The 26574-nt window shown below is 36.9% G+C and overlaps 1 protein-coding gene across 1 annotated transcript in view; it reads right to left on the reverse strand.

Moving 5' to 3' along the window:
* Positions 1 to 2286: 2286 nt before the first annotated feature.
* LOC115455593 overlaps positions 2287 to 26574 on the reverse strand; it is an 89044-nt gene continuing 64756 nt past the window's right edge. The window contains exon 2 of the mRNA XM_030184218.2: positions 2287 to 4658. Coding sequence (XP_030040078.2) covers positions 3346 to 4658 — 1313 coding nt within the window. The 3' untranslated portion in view covers positions 2287 to 3345. The remainder of the gene's footprint in view (positions 4659 to 26574) is intronic.

The raw sequence follows: 26574 nt of genomic DNA on the forward strand, positions 1-26574 counted from the left end.
GTAAGAGGCAAGATGGCGGGTGTACTAACAGCTGATCGAGTAAATTTGTGTTTTAACTAAGCGAGATTTTTATATGTAAGACTATATATGTGTATTTGAAATTTTTGTCAAAGTGAGATTGATTTATTAATACGGCCTTATAAATATAGCATTTTGTATATATGGTATATATTCTTTATGGTGTTGATACTTTAAATACTAGGCACTCTTACCATTACAGATTAAAGTCCCGAGCAAGTCATCTCAGGAAAACCCAATGATAGGACACCTGGGTTCCAAACTCGGATCCTTTCCGTGCATAGCTTATACACTACCACTACTAGTTATATAGCCGGCAAACAACATGAGCACACTGCGTTGTAGGACATTTTTTATAAGTGTAGCTACATACAAAAAAATCCCATATCACAGTAATATGCACTAGTTTCCCGGCTAGTATACCATCATACGCGGCTGTGCTAAATATGCTTTATGGCGTCTCGTTGTCACAAGCCACAGATGGCGATGGCGTCATGCATGGCCGATTCCAACGTATGCCCTGCATATGGTAATTCGGTTGAATATGTAACGTACTTAGATGTGATCATTAATCGAACGTGTTTTACTAGACGGTAGATGTGTGTACAAGTATTTGGATAGGAAGGTCTTAAAGTTATCAGGATAACTGCGGTTCGTGTGACAGTTGTTTTTTGGGCGCAACGCACGTGCAGGCTGCAGATTGTTTGTAGGCTGTCTCACTTACTCGCGTCGTGCAGCCAACGGTCAGTGAGGGACAACACCTCGGTGCGAAGCACTGGACAATTCATTGATTTGGCACTGCAATCAGTGTGTTAAGCGCTTTGTCTATATTTATTGTCCACAACTATGCATTATTTTTAAATCGGAGTAATGATCACATTATTATTTTAAGTATATCAGAAGCCATAGCATAGATGTTTTTTTACAATCGTTGACGCTACCGTTATGTATCGCGAAAGACATATCTTAGCGATAGACTTAGCGTTAGATATGTCATTCCCATATATTTTTTTAAGGTTTCTATAAGCGTTAACGATTGCAGTCGTATTGGCTACGGGGCTCTAGTATGTAAAATACCCACTTGCTGACTTGACCTGTTCTAAGAAAGTAGCAGAACTTGATGTTTAATTCTTTTAGTTTGTACATAATTTCCTCAAACTCGAAGGTAAGGGTTGGTTCGACCCTTCACCTTTATCCTATTTATCGTGCATTGACCCTTATGTCGCAAAAAGATAATCAATCTTTCTTTTAGAAATGATCCAGCGGAACTCCGATTTCCTCAAATACACGTAGGTATGTTTCGCGCCCTTTGTCCCCGAAGGGCTAGGCAGAGGCGTAACTGGTGCACCCCGGTGTATTTCGGCCCATGACGTGATAGGGGGCGAGCCTATCTCCATATCGGGCACAAATCCCAGACTCCGGGCAGATACGGTCCAACCCGGGAGTTGAACCCGAGAACTCTGCACTATTTTCATACCGTAATGTAACTACGCTTTTAAGGCAGTCAAATCAGTTCATATATTCATCAGTTCATATATTATCAATACGTACAAAATCACACATTCATGGCTTCGAACCAACACATTATGTCGTGGGAATCAATCAAGGGAGGAACGCCCGGAATTTTGCAGGTTACATATTTTCAGTCTTATAAAAATTTCGCACTGGGCCCTTATTCTGTATGCTAGTGTAAACGCGTAACGCGGCCGTGACATGTTATCTTCGTGAAATGTGCGTGGAATGGTATTCTATAAGCCAATTTCTATAGTCCAAAACATGATGCGTTGTATTACGTGCTTGTTACACACTGTTAAAATAACGTGCGGGATAGAGAATAAGGCCCCTGTTATGCTTAGATAAAACACACATTTACTCGATCAGCTGTGAGTCAAAACCCGCCATCTTGTTTCTTAATAAAGTTTAAACTAGGAAACCGGTGATGTTTTTGATAGCTATTTAAGCAATTCTTAATCACCTTTTGACGCTAAAACAAGTTTATAAGTAAGACTGAACGTCTTTGCGCAGAGATCGAATCTGCGGCTTATTCGCAGACTTTTGTTTATCTATGCGGTTTATTTTATTTCAAAATGTATTGGTAATCACTATACGGTTTATTTTAATAGCATATCAACATGACTGACTGAACATTGATTTTTAGTAGTTTACTATTAGCTTCGTTTACACAATTACCATCAATTTATTGTAGCCGTCTTCCAGAATAACTTCGGGTCAAAATCAATCTTATAGCTTTAGGAATGAAACAAGAAATAAATATTTTTTAGTTTATTTTTGTTTTCAATCACTACAATATTGAACGACCGGTGTATTTCCAAGTGGAATGCGTAAGTACCTACATACCATTTGATGGTGAGAAAAAACAGTATGATAGTTTAATCAACAGACAAGAAAACTACACAACACAGACATACAAAATATACAGAATGGTCACACCACGCGGGACTCGACACATAGTAAATAAGTTAAATTCATGTATAAATTAGTAATTACAAATAAAAATTTGCCACAGATTTCATCAAGTCGAAACATATGTATACTTAATCATATTGCAGTTTACAATACGTTTATGAAAACGGAGAATACATTCGCTCAACTTAATCATCAACGCAAACCAGATCGTGTGTCGATGATTTAATAAGCAACCTCAATAAAACCCGGAAATTGTTCTAGCGTCCGTGATTCGAGTTTCCCAATAAATCAATTACATAACTTCATTTTGCTTCACATTTAACTTTAAATAAGTTAGCACTACGTAGATAACTTGTTTAAAGCGTTACGAACTACGAACATTCGCGAGCTCACAACTTTTCCTACACACTTTACTAGTTCAAAAGCTGGGAAAAGGGCATTGACTAAGTCCAAATATTTCCAGTCATACATTTATGTATCCGCGGCGTCACAGTATCTGAGCTGCGGGCTCAACTTTCGACTCAAACTGTTGGTTAAACATCATCTGTGCAATATCAGGTCATTCACAATATATATAACTAAATATAATTCTAGATAAATCTCTAATATTTCATTTAAAATTCAAACTTAAATTACAATATATACAAACATTTAAAATTTACTTTTACTGGATAAAGTACAACGCTTACCCTGTTATGTACAAATTCAAATTTCACTTTACAAATATCGTATTTTCTAAAATTTGCCTAACATAATGTGCATTGTTTCGGCGCGTCTAGGTCGACAGCCAGTAGTAGACTACTTGTAAATATTTCTAAGCATTTACCACAACTATCTAAAATACCACATTTTTAATTATACAGTCGATTTCCGGTCGCTAAAGTCCACCATATTATGTTATTAAACCATGATGGTGTTGCCAATGATGCTCTCTTTGCCATCCAAGAGTTCGGAGTAGCCAGATTCGTCACTACAAGCGCTATCGTTATCTCCAACACTCTTGAACACGTCCGTCTCCGTGCTGGAGTTAAGGCTGTCCACATCAGTCAGGTTGTCGATAAGAGATTCAAATTTACCCTCATACTCTATAATACTGGAGCTGAGAGGCGGGTACGTTGATCTTCGTCTGAAGCCGCCCTTTTCTCCAATGGGCACGTGGTTCACCTCGTTCGTTTCGATGGCGCTGGTGTAACTTCTGCTAGCGTCATGATCGAAACTCGGCTCCGCGTCGGCGTGCTTGTCCTCCTGAGGGAGAGACGGGAGCGACGAAGGCTCCGTGTCCGAGGCGGCTGTACTGGCGGTCTCGCAGCCCGAGGATACTGATCCGTCGTCGCTGTCCGTGACGAGGAAGTTGCTCGACAATTTGTTAGCCGCCGCGTCGATCAGTTCGTTTGTTTCGGCTATTGCCTCCAGCGTCTCGTCGTTTTGGGTTTCGGCCGCACTCTTCGTGCTCTCTTTAGCTATTAGGTCGAGGAGTTCGTCGGAGATAGTGACGGTTTCGGTGGCAGAGTCAGAGAGGGTGCGGTTCATGACGCCTTCGGGGCAGGACATCTTCCTCGGGCTCTTCATCTCCGGCCGCCGCCTGTCAAGCGTCTGTGTGGAGTATGTACTATCCAATTCCATGTTTTTAGAGAACGAAGTCCGTGTCCAATCATTGGTAATGTTCTCACGTGCAATCATTTCTGCTTCCTCTTCATCTTCCTCGGAGCATAATTCTTCGATCGCACCCAGTTTAGGAGCAGATTTGGATCTCTCGAGTGGCGGCCTGTAGTTCATAGCGCCGACGCTCAACAGGATCTTTCTGCGAGGCATGCTTGGATTATCGTATACGCTATTTGCAAGGCTTAACCTCGCATTTTGCTTCGAAATCCTATCCTTTTTGAACTCGACTAGTGCTTGCTTCAGTTTAACTTGTAGTTCCTCTGTAATTTTCTTTGATATCGACTCTTTGGTGCATAGGACGGCGTGGCAGCGGAGTTCGTGCTTGAGTTTCTTTCCCTCGTGCCGGTAGACCCAGCAGAATAGTTTGGGGTAGTGTGGCGGGCTTGCGCAGTAGGTGATGCGGTGGGACCAGTACTCGGTAAGCCCGTGCTCTTTGGTGAAGCCCTTGAGGCCGGAGTTGGTGACGGATAACTTCATCACCACGTCGGGTTTGGTGGACTGCTGGTAGTTGCGCCATAGTGTCGCCAGTGGCTTTTCGATACAGCTCTCGCCTGGAAACAAAGAAAAAGATAATGTAAGTGGATTGTTTTTTATATTCTCACGTTTATATTATCAATGAAGGGAACAGGGGTGCAAACTAATGCACGCAAGGTAAGCCTAGAGTATTTTGGTATCACAGTGTTTGATGGGCTTATTAAGTAGAAAGCAAATTCGAGGCAAATAATGTGTGTTTGAAATCACAAATCACATTAACGTCTGACGTTAGAATCGAAACCAATTTTCAATTTGACAATTGAAATGCGCTGACAGAAGATTAACAAGATACTTAACTACTGGTTCGATTATAATGCAATGTTTGTCGTTGTGGTTAAGTGTTTGCTTCATACATTGGGCAATATGACTATTTATATATTTAATGGTGGCTTGCATTACTGATAATGCTCATTAGTTTATAAACGTTATTATGTTTCGAAATGGCATGAAAATTATCTATAAGTTGCCGCATTAAGTAGAGGAAAATGTAAGTTTAATCCACATATATTTGTTTTGGAACTGGTTGTTTTATATTATTTTATTCGCAGTTGACGCATTATTATTTTGTCACACATGGATTTTTTACGAAATAGCTAAAAACATATTTTACCACGTAAATAATTTGTCTTATGGATACATTCAAAGGGACTCCTAACATAAATATAGGTGACCTCTGATTCAAGTTTCTAAACGTTTTCACTAAAAGTATAGTAATTAAAGCCATTTAATACACAAAAAATATCCGATAAAGTCCAGCAATAACACATTTTTTATTATACGTCTAATAAATGCGTATATCTGGCGCTGTTTAAACTGCCTCGGTGGCTTAATTGTGTTAAGGTACGATGGCAAAGCTGAGGTCTCCAGTTCGATGCCCAGGTCGGGTCTTTCTACTCGGTAACAACCCGGAATCTAGAATTTGAGCGTCATAAGGCGATAGGCTCTTACATCATGGGATAGAATACGCACGTATGTAAGTGGATGCGTTTATTTATTTGTAATAAGTTACACCAACAGCACTACATATTACATCAATGAATATTAAAAAATCGATAAGGTACAGCATCTGATATGTGTGCTACTAATAGGTGAACACAGCATTTACCACTAACAACATATTGAATTAAAATCTAAAACATAACAACATGCGTTGATTGCACCTCTGCCTACTCCTATGTTTAAAGGCGTGTTAAGTAAAGTGTGTATGTGTGCGTGTATCTGCCGATCTATTGTTTATATAGATGTATAATCGTTAACCACAATCCACAGCGCTCATTGTTATTGTGAGGATCGTTTTCCTTCCTGGATCTACGATGTGGCTTCTTACATAAACTATATAAATATCCTTATATCAATTACTGAGACCAATTGGGAATTATTAATTCTGGAAATTTCGATAAGCGGTATAATGATAATAATATTTATGCGTTTTATTCTTTTTAACCGACTTCAAGAAAAGAGATTCTCAATTTAACTGTTTTTTTTAGTTTTACTACCATTGGTACTTACCAATGGTAGTAATACTAAAAGTAGGTATCGATGATTAATCAAAGAAATTTATCAAGTTCACGTATTACACTTTAAAATGTAACTAATCAATGATGTGAAAAATCTACGCATGCGTATTTTTGTGCATCTGTTTTTTATAATGTTAATAATATAGAGATTAAAAAAAAACGTTTTTCCTACTTATTACCGTTTATACCATTTTAACAAAGTTTTGCATAACTTTAAAGAAGAAGGAAATATTTATTATTAGGACAATAATAGTATAACATGTACACACACAACATCATGTATTTATCACCGAAGGATATGCAGAAGCGCAACCAAAGCCCCCACTTTTCGCCTAATGTACAACATGTACAGGAATAGGAGAGGAAAACAAATTATATAAAGAAAAAGTAAGAATACCCTTTGTAATAACAACGGGGACTCTCATTCAGCTCCTTGCTGCAATACCAGCCTGACTGATACTGCAGCTCTGATTTGCAATGAAGGCCAGTGGGAAAGGTGAAATTTACTTAAAGGGAACTCGACACAACATAGGTACCAATATCCTTAAATTCGTTCTGCAAATTGTTCTAATGATAACTAGATTCTCCTCAAAGGGAAGCCGGTAGGAATCAGTTTATATGGACCCTTTGTCACAGATGAGGACTCCAGGGGGCGTACGGACACTAAGTAGGTGTAGGTTTAAGACACTTATCACTACATAGTATAAAACAAAGTCGCTTTCTCTGTCCCTATCTATGTATGCTTAAATCTTTAAAACTACGCAACGGATTTTGATGCGGTTTTTTTTAATAGATAGAGTGATTCAAGAGGAAGGTTTATATGTATAATAACATCCATTAAATAGTCAGCATTGCACCCGTGCGAAGCCGGGGCGGGTCGCTAGTTAAAAATATTTTACTCCTAATTCATTATTATAGGCAATTATAAGTTTGAAATAGCTTTATGTATAAATTGTTTTTCGAATATTTGATATTTTTGATGCAATATTAATGATATCACTGACCTTTAGTTTATAGGACATGTGAGCAAAAACTGTTGCAAAATTATACTACGAAGTATACAAAACAGGTACTGTACTTCAAATTCCACATTTTGTTTTTCCTTAATGTTTACCCAAAACTTCGATAATTACGTATACATATATACACGAAGTTACTGTACACAAAAAATACATGATTTACCTATAATTTAATAGTAAGTCACGAACAAGTTAACACAATTAACAAGTTGTTTTTGCACGATAATCCGATCGTGTACTTTGAAGCGTAACCGACAATGTTGCCTGTTTATATTAAGCGACATTAATTTAAGATATTCTTTAGGCCGTTGGAGATTTTGAAAATGGAATACGACATAGAGTCAATTTCTTGGTGGTTAAAGTCACAGACAATAAGATGTATTAATGATTTTTATATTATACCATAGTCTTTTCTAGGGATCAAGAGTTATTACACAGTTTCATAAAAATGTATTCTAAATAAAAATTACATTAATCAGAAAATTGACAAACAAAAGGATTACTAAAAATGGTCAACGGCATGAGGAACCCATATCCATAACTTCTTTGATTTATGATTCAATCCACTCCTTCGTATATTTTATTTTAAATCATCAAAACGACTTGACAAGATCACCTGAACGTTAGACATCTTATTATTTTTTTTGCATGATCGTGACAATGATAGCACAGTTTGAATGAGAGTTGAAGAGAGTCGTAAGTAAGGAAGGGATACTTATTTTAATATCACGTAATTAGTGCAAGATGAGAATCTTATGGCACAAGCTGTAAGTGAAAAGAATGGTTCTGGATTTCTTTGTCCCGGGACTAATGATTATACGGTTGGTAGGTTAAATGACCTAAACGACACATTTTATCGAATAATTAGAACTAGGTATAAAAAACAGAGGAAAATGTGCTGTTTTCAAATATGTATAAAACTCAATTTTGAAAAAAATGTCGCTACGCCGCCATTTTAAATAAATGATCCCCATATCTTTTTTTGAAATATCTCAAAAATGAACCAATCAAAACGAAGTTTTTTCATTTATTTGTATAGGTTGTTATGTTGTTTTGCGTCATCACGTTGTTTATAATATAGTTTTTGCTACATTTTTACAAACACGTGTTGTAGTAACACTTGAACATTGATTCGTGTGAAATTCCCCACTTGACGACAGCTTTTTATTTCTACGCAAATATTATTTAATATCGCAACAGTTTGATGGCAATTTGCGCCGCATCATTGTTTAGTGTTTGTTAACCAATTTCAAAAAAAAGTAGGAAGTTATCAATTCAAAGTGTATTTGTTTTTTTATTATTTGTTTGCTTAGAACTTGGTTATTTATGAACCCGATTTGGAATTATTTTATTATTCGAAATAACGTACCTTCAGATTGGTCCCATAGTTTTTTTTTCAAAATCGCTTCAGTAATTTTGTTTTAAAACTAAAATAACTAGAATAACTATGTAGTTCAAGTAAACGAAATTGCGAATTTTGCTTTCTTGTGACGTTTTTAATTATGTTGTTGTGTTTGGTTGGGTTGAGTCTACATCCTACATACATACATACATATATAACATCACTCCTTTTTTCCCTTTTCAGGGAAGGAAGAGTGTTTAAAACTCAGCACGATAGCCGTATCGACTGCGCAATACAACTACGCCACCGAGGAAGTTTTTTTCATATTACTAACACAAAAAAATAAAAACCTTTTACCAGAAATTCAACCGCCTTCAAAACTACTAAAACCAAATGATAATTTAACATAATAGATATATACAGTTTATCAATGTTAGAGGCATTAAACCACAAGAAACATAGCTGTAGTTAATTAAATTTCATAAGCGACAGATCAGGGCCCTTATTCTGTATGATAGTGTAAACGCGTAACGCGGCCGTGTCATGTTATCTTCGAGAAATGTGCGTGGAATGGTATTCTGTAAGCCAAATTTCTATAGTCCTAAACATGATGCGTTGTGTTACGTGCTTGTTGCGCTCTGTTAAAATAACGTGCGGGATAGAGAATAAGGCCCCAGTACGACATAATCGTACGGCGCCTCTCGGTCGATCCGATATAAAACGGTTACAAGACAATCGTAAAAGCCCCGGTCAGTGTGAAATAAAAAGGCTCATTAAACGTTATGTTCGTATTTAATGGCCGACCGTTTACGGGTTAGCTGTCACTTATCTTTAATACGCTGGATTTGACGGGTTTTTGTTACAACCAATAAACTGGTTAAAAAATATTAATGTATATGTTTTTATCGTGTCCTTTTCCTTTTTATTTTTATCGGTTATTAATTGGTTTTATTTAAACAAAATGCAGTCCACATATAATGTATAATGTAAACAATAATTCATCTCTTTTTAAGTTTATTTTACTTATGTCAAAACTACCATTTTTTGTTATGTATTTATTTATAGGTAATTGGCATATACATATCTTTTATAAAAGCATTGGTTCATCCATTAATTTAATATTTATAGCATAGGATACTCTTAACCAAGAGATCCAAAATATGGTCTCTGATATAAGTGACTGCCATCCTTTTTTTTTAATTCCTGACCAGATATCAAAAATGTCATGTAGACATTACCGACCTTTTAAGTATACCTATTTAAAAGTGGTCTTTAATATGCCAATTGGTAGTCAAGCCGATGATATTTTCTACTGCAAGAATGGACCAGCTCGACCGGAGTAGTAGCACTGTCTCATACAAAACAGACGAATTGACAGCTATTGTGTTTCAGTCCGCACCATACATTTCCTAATAACCATTCCTTCTTTAAATCTGACAGCGCATGCGCGTCTGTCACGGAATTATGGGTATATCAGTGGCTGACTGCCTCGGTGGCGTAGTTGTAAGTGTACACGGTACAAGTGCGACTGCCGCGCTGAGGTCCTGGGTTCGAATCCCGGGCCGGGCCAAAATAATTGTGATTGGGTTTTCCATTTTAAAAATTACTCAGTCACAGCTCAGAGTCAGTAAGTTGGCGGTGTGATACCCCAGTGCCTCGGAAAGCACGTGAAGCCGTTGGTCCTGCGCCTGATCTCTCTCCGGTCATGTCGGATTGCCGTCTCCCCGAACTATGAGAGTGAAGGAACAGAGAGTGCACCTGTGTATTGCGCACACACTTGTGCACATAATATATCCTGCGTACCTGGCTGATCTCCGTTGAGATTGGCCGCCGTGGCCGAAATTCGGCTAGCTGGGATTCATATCAGTGGCGAAAGGCCTATAACCCGATTCTTGCCGTCTTCCCTTTGGTATTTTATGTAAAATCTAATTCATCATTACAACGATTTGCAGACCTGATTTATGCATATTAGTGTCTATGTGTTATGTTGGGTTCCCTTTATAAATTTTCACCCTTCGCCACTAGTATATATGGATGATAGTCATTTCACATTAGGTGCTCGTATAAGTTACTCCTTGCGCTTGGCGAAGTCACTTTAAATTTCTTTGTTCATACCGGACGCCTTATTTCGCGATATATTTGTAAATATTTAGTTATCTGTTTAGCAAATTAATGTGTTAATAATAAGGAAGCGAGAAAAATGTGTGATACCAAATATTGTGAATAGTTTGTGCAAATTGTTTGTCCACGGCATGCTCTCATAAGCAAAGTAAAGTTTTGTACACACCACCGTGCGAAGTACAGGCGGTAGGTCGTGCCGTTGAATTATACAAGGGAATAATATGACAAATCGATAACAGGATGTTAAACAACCACACTATCTTTCATAATTCCTATTATTTTCCATTTAAAGCCGGTAAAGAATTAATCGTCCGGAATTGTGTGTTTAAGGGCGATTATCGCTTAACATCAGGTAAACCATTTGCCCGTTTATCAGCCTTTTTGAAAGGAATAAGATTAACAATTAAAAATGACTGCCTCGGTGACGCAATTTATTCACGGTACGCAACGCTATGAAGTCCAGATTTCGAATGAAGTCTTGAATTCTTGCTCCATATGGCGATAGCCTCCTATCACATCATTGGGCGGAACATACTCAGCAAAAAGTGAATGCCCTAATGACAACTCTGTATTAATTAATTTCCTTTATAAGCACTAAGCTCTGACAAGTTCGGTTTGCATTTGGCACGTTTGTCGACCCGGTTGTGTGTCTAAAGTGTAGTAATTAATTTGTGATCACTCTATTAGCGTGATGTGTTTACAAAGTGGTAATCACGATTCATACAACCGTGCCAATTGGGCAGTCATTACAACGTACACAGTGTATTTATTTGATAAATTAGCAACGGTTTCTTAGGAACTGATTCAAGAAAGAAGTGACGTTAGGTTTATTTACACCTATTGTAGTTAATAAATAAGCAATCGTATGAATTGTAAAGCTATGATGGTGCTAATTATGTCTATGGCATCTATGAGCCGTCTCGACCATATTGTTGGAACAGCCATTACCACAATCTTCATCATCAACTATATCATCACCATCATAATCATAATAATCATCATCATCAGCCCATTGCAGTCCACTGCTCGACATAGGCCTCTTCTAAGGTACGCCACAGAGCCCGGTCTGCTGCTTTATGCATCCAGCCGATGCCGTCGCCATCTGGCCAGAAGGCGTCCCACGCTACATTTTAAACTTGCTTTTTCGATTAATAAATAGATATAATGGATGAAATTTTGGAACTCTGAATGTCTTGCGGTGGAGAGGCGAGCTAACAGTAGTGTTAAAGAGCACAAAAGAAGTAAAGGTGAGGGAAGCAGTGTATGCTACTGATGCAGCTCCAATGGTGTTTGTTATGCAGATAGAGACGCAAGCAAACGTCTATGTAAAATGAAACATAAGAAACAAATACGAAATAAAAGAGTTTGAAGTTGAAAAGCACAAAAGAAATAAAGGTGAAGGAAGCAGTGTATGCTACTGATGCAGCTCCAATCGTATTTGGTATGCAGGTCGAGACGCAAGCAAACGTCTATGTGAAATTAAACATAAAGAAATAGGAAATCAAAGAGTTTGAAGGGAAATTAGGGCGCGTGTGATTGAATATTTTAGATTTCTCGCTATTAGATATTAAATTGCTTACTTGCACGCATCGCCCGATGTTTCGAACTGTCCATTAAGATAGAAAGTGCATAGAACATTGATATACTACTATCGTCCTCATTTCACTCGGCATCAGACGACAGCTGGAATGTCTACGAGCGGAAACTAAGCTCTCGATAATTTCTGTCACTAACTTTTGGTTCTATCTGATTAAAAATTCGTCCAAAGAAAAAAGACCTGAGATTTCATAATCAGATGTGTACTGAAGATTATATACTCCGTCTTTTATTCTGATCATAGTAACTGAATTTCAATACTACAATGTCAGCGAGGAAACGCTAGAGCGCTGGACAGTGCAGACCGGATTCTCATTTTCTCTTTGAGACACAACTTATCTTAATATGTTACTAAGGACCTATATGACTACGAGCTGTATTAGTAAATAAATCTCAGCTTATAGTAAAATCCCAAGTAGACATTTAATGTATTTAACTGTTTTATAAACCAAGCTGAAGCATTCATTTAAGAGCTTGTTATCTAAGTCGGGGTTGTTAAGTAAAGAAATCAAAATCATGTTAAAAAAATAATCAGCTGTCAAATTCCGTCACATATCGGTTTATTAACAGCGACTAGCTTGAGATGCTGTCTTTAATTTCACAGCGTCACAGCTCATATCGCATTTCAGAGCGAAACTGAGTTCAATTTATTAATAACTATAGTCTTTAATTCTAGAACGTCGACATTGGGTCGTAAGACTGGAGGAACCAACTTGAAGACCTAAATGACTGTCAAACTAATCTATTTACTTTCTCTGTAACAATAGACGTTAAATATTACTTTCTTTTCAATCTTCCCTACATTTTCATTAAAACGTTAATCCATCTCGCCAGTAATCCTACGGGCTGAAGTTAGTCACGAGCCGCGTGACAGCTATTGTTTTCAGAAAGGGTGAATGAAGCCGTAGGGGCTGGTGTGCGGGCTGTAGTTGCATGGATATGCATACCTATATAAAAGAGTGGGAAGCATTGCGAAGTGTCATTTGATGGGAAGGTTTAAGCTGAGGAATTAACTGAAATGACTTTTCACGTGTTATGAGGTAGGTAAAGTTCGAAAGTTCAAAAGGATTAAGGGATATATTATAGAGTCATATACTTCGTAAAATAAGAGAAAAAAAAAACAGATTGAAAGAGCTCGTGAAAAAAATAGGTTTGCAGCGTTAAACAAAAGATATAGTAACATCACAATTATTTTGCAATATTTTTGTAAAACTGCGTGGCGAGACGAGCAAGTACCTTGCTATCGTAATGGTACCTGTCAAAAACGAAAATATAGCTCCTGCGATATTTAATACTGCATTGCAATGAGTCCGTTTAGTAACTTGACGCGATGTCCAATAGATGCTCTGGTTATTCTATCCAGAACGTAACAGTGCTGGGAGGTAAAAATAGATCGAAGCAGATGGCCTCCGATATATTCAATAACCTTATTTAAGATAGCCATAGAATAAATACTTTATTAGTATAACTTCACAGGTTTATTCCGAGTGTAAATTAAAACACTTGTGAATCAGTGACTTTCACTTTCCTCGGGCGTGCATCGGGTCATCGGCCCCTCGTAAACTGATCCTTCGAGCCGGAATGTTAAATTCAATAGGCTTCAACTTTATTATCCCATGGTCTACGGGCCAATGACCTTTTTACATTCGGTAAGACTAATTAAGCTACAAAATCGGTGAGAGTGGGTTCGGTCTCCGAATTGAGTTATAATATTGTATGAGAAAATGCTATGACATATGCCCAGTCCGAATTTCCTCTTTTTTCGAATGCCAGTTACTGTAACAATTTGGAACGATAAACTTGACGAATTCTATGCAGAACCATGATAACTTATTAGGGCTTCGCCACAAAAATATACTTAGCGGCGAGCGGCACGGCAAGCGGTGTAGTGCGTGGCGCGGTTCCAATACTACGTACTACGAGGACGGACGCTGCTATCCCCGCACCGCTCTGTGTTGGGCATTCTTCCTATTTCCCTTTACATCTGTCTCGCTTACCCATCGCTGTCAATCGCCGCTTGGTACAAAACGCTAGTATTGTCGCTCGGACGGTGACTTTTGGGGTGTTTCATACTTCCCCATAGGTTTGTTCTTGCTTCTAGCCGCGCCGCTCCACACGGCAGCCCGCAGCATCGTGACGCGCCCGGTAAGCGATACAAGCGAGCATAATATAAAATTATTAATTTATTTAATGATAAACAATCCTCGTCGTCTTAAGCAACACGACATATACGAAATGCAATATTGTGGAATGTGAAGTGTATTGCGAAAAAAAGATACTGATTCGCACATTTCAATTTTCGTAAGAATTATGTCGTTTTGCAATTTTTTGCACTTATTTACATCGTTATCGTAACATCTGGCGGATCTGAGTTGAGAATAGCTCATTTTTATTTTTCGACGTCTCAGTACATTCATTGTCTATTTATATATATTATAAAGAAATAAGACTGAAATTGAAATGGAACATTAATTCTACGTGAATAATTTGTTTATGAACTGAGCCGGTTAGACAAAACCAAAAGGAAGATTTTGGAAACGATAATCATATGCTACTTGGAATCAAGTTTTGGGACACCGGTTGCACAATTTAAGCATACTGTCACTGTGGTGGACCTTTTTAAATCTGAGTAAATGCTACTCGTCACATAAATGTATAACCCGACCTAATAAACAAATCACACTATGTTCCGAAGAACTTATATCGGTCGTCCTTATTTGAATAAATGGTAATGAAATGAGTACTATCTACATTAGCTATGTAATACGACAACTGTCAAATAAAATTAACTAGAAACTCGTGAAGAAGGCCCTAAGAGTACTAAGTATTTTAGGGCCATGACTGATACTGCCCGCTAAAATATTTCCCTCTTATGTTTTTTTAATTTATCTCTCTACCTCTCTACATATAAGCAACATTCTTTTGTTAACTAATGTTAAATACAATTTAAAAATCGATTCACATACGTTCCGAACGACCTCAGTGACGCTACGGACAAGGCCGTGAAGGTCGCGAGTTCAATTCTCGCGCTGGGATTGATTTTCGTGTCAACATTTATTCAGGGTCTGTTCTGATTTAGTGATAGTCAAACAATCTAAATCTAGTGAAGAGAGCCAATAAGCGATGTTGGTATGACCTGTTGTTAATCCAATTTCCAACTCCTATCTTTCTATTTGATTAATATCGTTGCGGGAAAAAGAAAGATAAATACCCCCAAAGATTCGCAGAGCCTCACCGCTCGGTCTCATAAAATGCGTAGCACTGATGATCCCGGTTTATCGGTGTCGTCATACTTCTGGAAGTGGTTGAGAGAAAGTTATCGCGACTACCACTATCGCGACTACCACTTGGACCCTCCAAGTGGAGTGAAATTGTTATGTTGATTACACCGGTCTCACAGCCCAATGTCGACACTCGGGAGTATATCATCCGAGCGATTAGACCGAGTCCCGAACCCCTGTATACCCTACATACATACATACGGTATGGCTCCAGGGAGCGTCAAATAGCCTATTCAATAAGTAACACTGCTGTCTTATAAAAAAAAACCACAAATATAGCCATTACTTGACGTAACGGATTGGTGTGTAGTTTCATACAGTTCTTTCCTTCCCCACAGGGCCGGCAACGCATCCATCCAATTCTAGATTGTTGGTGTTTCTTGTGTTACTGATGGCTTCCTTTCTCTTGTGTTTTAAACCCACGACCTTTCGGTTTGCAACGAGCTCATCAACCGCTATGCTACGGACGCTGCCAAATATAATTTCAATAAACATTGCAAAAAACTAGTTTGGATAGACCGGTTTAAACTTCCTTAATGCTTATACATAAAATACATATCGCGGCCTGCAATAAAAGGAATTAAAGATAATTTCTTTGTTCATATGAGCATTGATTACCGTATTGCTCTACCGGTTTATGAAACTGTGAGATTTTCAAAAATGTTTTGTGACCTATAAAATAATAATAATATCAGCTCTGTATTATATACTTGCCCACTGCTGAGCACGGGCCTCCTCTACTACTGAGAGAGGGATTAGGCCTTAGTCCACCACGCTGGCCTAGTGCGGATTGGTAGACTTCACACACCTCCGAATTTCCTATAGAGAACTTCTCAGATGTGCAGGTTTCCTCACGATGTTTTCCTTCACCGTTGAAGCGAACGATAAATTCACAAAGAATACACACATGATTTTTTAGAAAAGTCAGAGGTGTGTGCCCCTGGGATTTGAACCTGCGGACATTCGTCTTGGCAGTCCGTTCCACGCCCAACTAGGCTATCGCCGCTTTTACCTATAAAATATCAGCCCTGAATTATATCCTGTTCCACTGCAAAGCAATTGCCTCCTCTACTACTGAGAGGGGTTAGGCCTTAGTTCGTCAGGCTGGCCTAGTGCGGATTGGTGGACTTCACACACCCTTTAAATTCCAGTAGAGAACTTCTCAGGTATGTAAGTTTCCTCATAATGTTTTCCTTCACCGTTAAAGCAAGCGATAATTCACAATTACATACAAACTTGCGACCTCACTCACACCTTTTATCTCCGAAGGGGTAGATAGAGGCGCAACTGGTACACTCACTTTTGGCCATGCGTGTTCCGATCCATGATGTGATAGGGAACGAACCTATCGCCATATCGCGCACAAATTCATACTGTACCCGACCCAACCATCGAACCTTCAACACTGCAGTTGTGCCGTAATACAACCACGTCACTGACGCATTAAATTCAGTACTTGTTTATAATTTTATCTCAATTTCCTGTCTCGTACGAATGCCTGGGTTCAACCATTTTCCATGACCATGAATGACTTTAAGCGTCTAAATTTATACCCGAGGTCCTTTTAACTTCCTTTTAACTCGTCGATAGTTGCTTTTTGCACGAAATTATTTTTGTGAAGGTGGTTAATTTAATTGCCATTATATAAGTTCGAGAAATGAACGATGATCAAGCTAATAGCTAAAGTCATCTTTATCCTTTCTTAGGATTAAATCATGCTCTGTTCTAAACTTCATTAAAATTGTTATTTCTTATGTTTACGCGAATGATGATGAATATCTAAATCGGTTCAATGGCATTTACAAGATTATAATGTATATTGAAGTCTTTCACCAAATTTAATATTTCTCCATTCTTCTGTATTCTCATCACCTTCCCATTCAATTATCTAGGTTCGAAGTGAGAACTACATCCTAGGTCTCACGCAGAATGCTAATGCGGAGTTCCGCGTCGTTTTCTCAAAACACGAGGAAACTCGGAGGAAACGCACCCCGGATCTAATTTCGTATGCATTACGCGTCGGCTTCGCGCCTCTGGCGGTGCATCTTAAAAATCTTTGCGATGGAATACGTGCGTTGTCTTTAACTTCATATTGAGTTTCAAATGTTTTTTTATCTCGATTATAATTTTTTAACTGACTTCAAAAAAAGGAGGTTCAAAATTGGCCTATACTTTTTTATACACAGATTATTTTTGTAAAAACAACAATGATAGCCCTTATCATTTTCATCGTTCCAGAAAAACATTATTTTACATGTATAATTAAACATTAATTCAGTAATACCACAAACCCCGTTGCCCACAAAGTTCATAAATATAGTTAGGTTTCTGAATAGTTCGAATGACTTAGTTATATCGGTAAGTGTGACATTGAACTATCGACCTTAGTACGAACCAGGAGCCTTATTCTTTACGCCACACGTTATTTTGACAGTGCGTAACAACCACGTAACGCACCACGACGCGTTTAAGACAATTTAAATTGGCATAGAGACTACCATTCCACGCAAATTTCACAAAGATAACACGGCCGTGTTACGAGTTTACACTATGGTCGAGAATAAGACCCCTGATTGAGTTCTCATGCTGACGTCACTTTACGATCCGAAGCTCGGCTAAGGGCCGTCTGGTAAGTAGGCGACAGCTTTCACCGAGAATCGAGGAATGTGTGAAGCTTTCGCGGGCTTTGTAGCTTTAGGTGAAGTTAAATTAATTTCTTAGAACAAATGTACGTAACGAAATAGTTTTTATGAAATATTGTTACGAAATTTTCTGTCTCATCTGTTTTCTTTTTGCTATTTGACTTAGTTTAGTTTATCCGTTCTGTCAAATAATATAACAAATATAAAGCAGATAAGACCAAAAAAGCTTAACAAAATTTAATAACAAACATTTTCGTTACGCACATTTTGTGAACTACTCTAATACATTATCCAACAGCAACAAGATTTAGTTGCAATCATTTTACGAAATTACACTTAATAAGATACGGTTAAAAATCACACAAAATACTAACAAATTGAACTCTTGAACTGTACACAAAAAGTTCATAACTAATGAACCAATGTACCTCGCCGGGAACTGCCCCGCGACCTCACTGTAACAGGCCAACGACCCGAACAACCGATATAAACTTTGCATAATGCAATAAATTTAAATATCGTTTTTACGCTTTACTGTCTATGAATTTGTTATTGGAGTTGTATAATCATAAAGTACTTTATTTATTCATGAAATATTTTATTTTCCATAGTCTTTGCCTACCCCTGTAGGATAGAAGCGTGGTATGTATGTATGTACTTATAAAAAGACTTTATAAAAAGACTTTTAAGTCGTTCAAATCCAGTAGTGGCGGTGTTGATGCAAAAGATCGGGCGAAATGGAAAAATCGAAGTAGGATGGCGGACCCTAGCACCTAGGTCGGGATAATCGCCAAGCAGAAGATCCAGCAGTGGCGAAAGGTGAAATTTTCCAAAAAGAAACTCGACTCAACATCCATAGGTACTAGTATGCATGAATGTGGTCTGCAAATCGTTCTAATGATAATTAGATTTTACATAAATTATGAAAGGGATGCCGGCTGGAATCGGATTATATGGACCCTTCGCCACTGATATCCAGTTTCGAGTGTTTCGTATTTTGCTGTTGACAGTTAACGTAGACGGGATATATGTACAGTCAGCCACAATATTTTTATTGAAGAAACAATTATTTATACGGATACAAAAGTTTAAATGCGATTTGAAATTTTGTTAAGGTACTTTTGTACTAAAGCAACCCATTTCTGCCGACGTTGCCTACATTAGAACCTGCGTCATTGTTATTGTGTCGATGCATCATTTTCATAATTATTCATCGACTAATGTCATATGTAATGATTTATTAAGTTTACAAAAATTATAGAAATTGTAATAAAAGAGATTTTATCGCTATTTTTATATTATAATTTTCTCCGAATGTTCCGAAGAACTTTGCAGCCTTCACGGGGGTCTGTGTGGATCGTCCAAAAAGTCAAAGTTACAATATCTACCTACATTTTACAATTATACAAACCTACAAGTTAAATTGTAACAGTCGCCTTACACTTCGGGAGAAATATAAATAATAGAAATAAAATCCGAAAAATAATTTAATATTTAATGTAATAAAATCAATCTTATATTGGCTATTAATAAGTTAACATTTAAACAAAAAATTTTTTTTGCTAAAATCCCAATCTCGTAAAATTTACTCACTTCATGTTATTTTTATTACAGTATAAATTTTTGTCACATTTTTGCAATAATTAAACCGAAGGACAACACAACAAAGCCGAAATATAAAACGAGAAATCGCGGTTGAATTTCCGCGTTTAAATGTGAAGCGAAATATATTTATATCCAACAGCGAAAAAGAGGTCTGTATTGGACGATTTCTACTATTACCTTTGAAACTTGTTAAGGCGCACTAAGCGTATTTTGAGAAGCCATTTACTCAAAATTTATAAAACATAAAAACATTATATTTTTAAATATGTAATATTAACTTGAAATGTTTTTATAATATTTCAATCAATTATCTACATAATGAGTCACTAATTTCATAATAAAATGCCACTGAAATTGTTGATTCCATGCAATTCCACCGAAATACATCGTTTTAATTTGAAACACTATATATAAACAAATTAATAAGAAATATTTTCATAGTTTAAATTGTTTTAAACAGATCTGATGTTTTAAATAAATTATTGTTAAATCTTTGCATATTTCTGCCATAACGCACGCGCCGAGAATTTATGAAAACGAATGCTCAAGGTCTTTTGCTCGAGGAAGGGTCTTAAGACCTACTGGTTTCAGTTAGAATAAGTGCGAATGTTTGTGAAGACGTTTGGCTATTCTGAATGAATTTAGCTTAATTTGGCACGCAAATACATCTAATCTTAAATTAGCATATACTTTTAATAATGGATTGATAATTGTTTCTAATAACAATCTAACACAGTTTCTGTGTGTTCTGCTGAATAATAAGTGACCCAATTTGATTTGTACGATTATATTACAATAAAGATATATGTAATCCACATCCGGCCACGTCCGCACTCTACAAAGCATAGCGTGAAGATACACGATTCAACAGCACGACACATAAACCCACTTCATTGTATTTGCTTAACATTCAAGCGATTATCGGATTATCTGCTTGTTTTATGTTAAAACATACAGATGGGAATCGTATTTGTTCGCTGTTTGAATGACCTAAAAGCGTTTACATATCTATATTAATGTAGTAGCGGTCATATATGTGAATAAAAGCTTTTTCAGATATAAATATTTAAATAATATTTCATCTCTATTTTTAAAACTTTGTATGTTTGATGCGAATTGTATTCGGGTTTGGTCAGGTCAATCGAAAGTATATGTTTATTATTTCTATTTTATTAAAGTTAAAAATATCGACTCTTACGATTGTGTGAAAGAGAAAGAATAACAAACAAATGTAATGTGGAATATCCCAAAATATTCGGTTTGCGTCAACAATGTCCTGCACATGCAGTGGTCAGGAAATGACGTCATTCCGATACGCGCGTGTGACGCGTGTCACGTGACCGGGCACAATGCTCGCGCGTCACCGCCCATCGAACAATGCTATAATGGTATTCCACCTGTATCCATGGTTGCTACTTATTTCATAAACATTGTTTCATTTTTATATATTTTCTTTATTTATCAAAAAACTACCGCTCTTTAAACACTTCTTTAGGCAATTTATAGTAAAACGTGAATTTTTTTTTCTTATTATCCCTTTTCAGATTAGACATAATTAAATGTAGAGAAGAATATCAAATTATAGAGAAGTCCAAAAAAATTTTTTTTCCGTATAATATGAGTAACAGACTAAAAAAAAAAACAAAAAAGATAGTATATATTCAATTTAACGGTTGAATTTCGTTCACTGAACGGCCAATTTAAGCTGTATATTATTTAATAACATAACTTCAGATTTTACCAATTTACAAGTAACTGCTTTAAATTAGTTAGTACTTCCATGGGTTGATTGACTGACTTGCTTATCCGTCAAGTGATGTGTTCAGCAATTAATGCCAGCTTCTAATTATAAAATATATAATAATACTTTTTATATTTTTTATAGAGAACCATTAAACAATGTTATCTGCATGTCAAAGTAATTTATCTCAAAAGTACGCTGCTGATTAAACCAACCCTAATTGAATAAATAATTCATGTGTGACACCCCTGATATCACGCCTCATTCCGCCAACAAAAGACTTCGATTTTCTCCGCACGATAAAAAGTAATATTGCTTTTAAAGAACCGTATTGTTATGGTACTTATGATTTATACCTAAACAAGAACGAATTAGAAAAATCTAGAAATAATACTGCAGTAACGAGAGATCAGTTCATCAACTAGTGAAACACATTCCATTTTTGAAATTAACAAAACATGCCGCTTATACTTGTGTCAAAATACGTTATGATTGAACACTTAAACAGTTATTTTGAATCTAACACCCGTTGACCCGGAACAAGTCTCGGCGAAGCAATTATTTCAAGTATAAAAAATTAATAAAATTTCTCAGAAATATCATTTCTAAAATCGAACCACAATGCTAAAATAAATATTACCCGAACAAATTAATAAGCCTCGGATCCCTAACAAAGGGCTCTCCGTTCGTAACTTTTGATTCGGTCGGTTGTTTCACGGAACTCATTTGTCATGCTGTGAAATTTCTTCGAAATGCAAACACTGCAGTCGCTCGCTATTTCTGTATTTAATATAAACAAGTGTATTAATAGGTGCGTAAAGGTAATATATTGTTGTTTTAAATACGAACCAATAACCACACCCGAGGCTTACCACGACTTTAAAAAAATAAACAAACATCACGCTTTTATCCCCGCAGGGGTATACAGAGGCGCAACCAGAGCACCCACTTTTCGCCATACGTTTTCCGTCCTATGTGACAGGACGAGTCTATCGCCATATCGGACACAAATACCAGACTACGGGCTGATACTGGGTAGAAAAACCCAATATCACTTTGCCCGACCCGGGGTTCGATCCCAAGACCTCAGCATTGTCACTGAGTATTCATCAAAAAATAAGATTTATGAGTTGCTACTTTTCTTTGTGTTGTTTAGTAGGTCGACAAAGTTCCGATGTCTTGTACAATATAGTGTGAATTAGTGTGACCTCTACCGGTGTTTTGAGGGCGTGGAATTTGAAGTTTGAGGTCCCTTTCTCTGAATTAGCTGTTTTTATACTAACGACCGTCCACTATTTCACATACATTATTCATCTATACTAAAATTATAGAGGAACATTTTTTGAGTTTGTTTGTAGCTCTGTAGTGTCTAATATCTGGCTCATTAAGCCGACTTTGAAAATTCTATTACTATTAGAAAGCTATATTATTTCTGATTGAAAATATAAAGCGTCACTTTTATCCTGGAAAGACTTTTTTAGGGGACCGAGCCGTGGACAAAAACTGGTACAAATACTGTTTTTTTTATTTTGTCAAAAGAATCATCTTTTGTATTTTTTAATGTTCGAAATGTTCCAACCCACAAATTAACCGAAAACATCTTAATATTTAACACGATAGTTTACTGTTAGCAAAACACATCAAGATAATAATATTTATATCTGATACAAAAAAGTATTCGTAAACCATTCGACTCATGTTTTTATACATACAAAAATCTAGCTATAACAATCCACAAAATTATTTTAAAGTATTTAGTCCGTTTTGGCAAACTCGGTCCCATAGTTTGTCCTGTTGTTAACGGTGATGATACTTAGTCTCATTATTCTGTGGAACAATATATACCGCAGTTTTACTAGCGTATCTAAGCTTCAAGTACGTATAAAATAGCTATTTCAATATTTGATTAATAAAGTTAATGACTGCAAAAAAGAACAAAGCTTAGGTCAACATCAATTTTATGGTTTTATTCTATGGCAAAGATAAGTGTTATCCCGTTAATAATATAGGATTAGTAATAGTAATGTTTTTTTTACGTGCACGCTAAAGTGACCCTACTGTAATTAATGGTATGTGGAACTGGGTCCAATAGAATGTCGACTGACGAGAGATGATTACCCCTAGGCAGGCGACATAATTATGCCGACCTGTTGGAACCGGATATACACAGGCTGGGCCCTTATTCTGTATGATAGTGTAAACGCTTAACGCGGCCGTGTCATGTTATCTTCGAGAAATGTGTGTGGAATGGTATTCTGTAAGCCAAATTTCTATAATCCTAAACATGATGCGTTGTGTTACGTGCTTGTTACACACTGTCAAAATAACGTGCGGGATAGAGAATAAGGCCCCTGATCCCGTAATGCATCACACGTATGTGGGCCACTTGGTATTCCACAGCGCTCGCCATCCTGAGACATGAGATGTTAAGTCTCATTATTTCCAGTAGTTGCACTGGCTACAATGTCATTCAAACCGGAACACAACAGTGACTACACACTGCTGCTTAGCGGCCGAAATAGACATCGGTGGTCCCTACCCAGGCGGACTCTCACATATGTGAGACCTACCACCAGTAGGTCCTTTTTTAGCATACTTACGAACCTTTTACAATCGGAAAACTTTTTGGCTCTGTGCGGGGCCTCGCGTCGGTAAAAGCCGCCACTGTACATTATATAATGCCCTACAATAGATACCAAATTAAAAATAGCAAACATTACATTATACCCTCAATTATTAGCTGAACAAAGAACTTTCTACACTCCATTAATACGCGTATTACCTAAAATTACTACTAATAAAAATATTCAATTAATCTCACTTGCGTAACAAAGACGGGAAGTGACTCGCGACAGTTCACGCTAGGGTTGCCAGTATGTTAGAACTGTATTTTATAATTATATTTTGGTATTGTTGACGCCATATACAAATGGAAAGGAAATAATATTAAGATTATGGATTATAGCACAGGTTGCCATTTTTTTTTCTCATAGACCACTTTCAAAATTTTGTTGTTTCCGGTGGACCGGACCGTCCGGATCTGTCCGGTGCACCTAAATTTTTACCATATTCTCCAGAATATGAGAGTTTTTACACGTAACAGTCGCTGAATTTCTTAAAATATTATCTGCCTACATTGATAGGTGAAGTGAAGCCAACATTTTAGTTTTTTACCATCAAAACCAAATAACTTTTCGTGGTATTGCTTGCCCCTGCTTACAAATTGTGAATCCCCATTTTTCGGTCACGCCCACGTCATGGCCCCTAAGGGTCCACCTGGACCACTTTGGGAATCAATAGATTATAGGGCTCAAAGACTACCACTACAAATCAGATAAAAGATCTATTGAGAATCGGGTGTTTAATCAACAGAACATTTTATCCTCGAACAACAATTTGTAGATGGTCAGAGGCATAATAAAAAACATGTTTCAATAATGTTTTGTCTAATTACTTAAAAATAAAAGAAAAGAATACTTTAATTTACAATAAACAGAGCTTACTGCGTTCAAATAGAAACGTCGTCTGTTTTTGTTTATTCTTATAGCAATTATCGTGTTTGATGTTCAAGATGCCGATATCATCTATGAGTGACTAAAACAGGTGGTACACTTCAGAATAACATTGTCACTATTCGGCTTTGTACAGACGTCTAGACGCCTTCGATTATCATCGATTTGACAGTATATTGACTGTATGAATAGACTTTAGTATAAACAATAAGAGAAAGACTTGTTGGGACGTTTTAGTATTAGAACTGATAAAATCCTATGAATATTATAAATGTCTAACTTGGGTGAAATTTTACACACAGAACAAGTTCTAAAGTAACATAGTACATCTGCTTTCTGTAAAAGTGATAAGGGGAATACTATTCCGCGATACATACACGCAGGTAAAGCCGAAGATCGAAGTAAGTAATACTTACAGTTTAATTTTATCTGCTACTGACATTTAGTAATCAATAACAAACGTGTTAAATGATTGAGACTCAAAAGTATCACCATTTAATAAATTTAAATTAGCTAATAAAATACAACATAGTTGACAACCCTAGTTTACGCAATAACCCGCGGCCCGCAGAAAGAAAGCGACTTGCGTAACCGCATAGATGTAATATCAACATATTGGTAGTCTCTTGTTTACTGAGGTAATGACGCATTGTGGCTGTGCTGTAAGATATACTTATATATACGCAACAAAATCATATAGTACAGTTGTTAAAAAAAATTAATGACTGTATTCTACGGAATTGATGTCTAACACAATTTTGAAAAAAATATTACAGCCTTTTATTAGTTTTTCAATTTACTATTCCCAGCTTAGTTAAACGGATTTGAATTACTATATTTCTACTGATTATTTATAGGGATAACACCTTAAACATTAACATTAGCGTGGCCCCGTTATAAGAAATAAACTTCGAAGAATTAGGTGCATTCAAATAAAACTATTCTATGGATTTTACCGCGGTTTTTATATTACAATTTTCTCCCGACGTTTCGAAGACTGCAGCCTTCATGGTTATGGGGATTCGTGGATATGAACTAAGGTCCGGTAAGGTATTGGTGTTAATGTCTAACATTCGCGTAAACATAAGAAATTATTATGTAGGTGCATTATTTACCTACTTTGTTGGTGGCTGACAAACGGATAAGCTAATGGGGGCTGGGGGTGATAAAAAGGGAAGGTATATATGTTTTCAATTTGTTTGGATGTTATTTTGTATATTAATCCTTCTAACGATAATACTTCACGCAAAGTTCACGAATGACAGCAGTGACGTTATCTCGCAGGAACTGTACGTGTTCCGGCATTGATGGTTGATTCGTTCTTCCTGTCGTTTCGGGTGCTTAATTAGTGTGACGTGATCGCTCGGGGCTGTGCGTGCGCAGTTCAATGTTATATATATAGCTATCATGTGTTTTCCTTTATCGAGGGTAAGCAGAAGTGTAACATGTCTACAGAATGAATTGAGACCATGCATTAGATCAACATCCCGTCTTCCTCGTCCTACTTATAATCCTATCTGAATCTTGCATTAACAAAATTCTACTCAGTAGCAATTC

The sequence above is a fragment of the Manduca sexta genome, chromosome 28 (genome assembly GCF_014839805.1).
Source record: "Manduca sexta isolate Smith_Timp_Sample1 chromosome 28, JHU_Msex_v1.0, whole genome shotgun sequence".
In the NCBI taxonomy this organism is placed as follows: Eukaryota; Metazoa; Arthropoda; class Insecta; order Lepidoptera; family Sphingidae; genus Manduca; species Manduca sexta.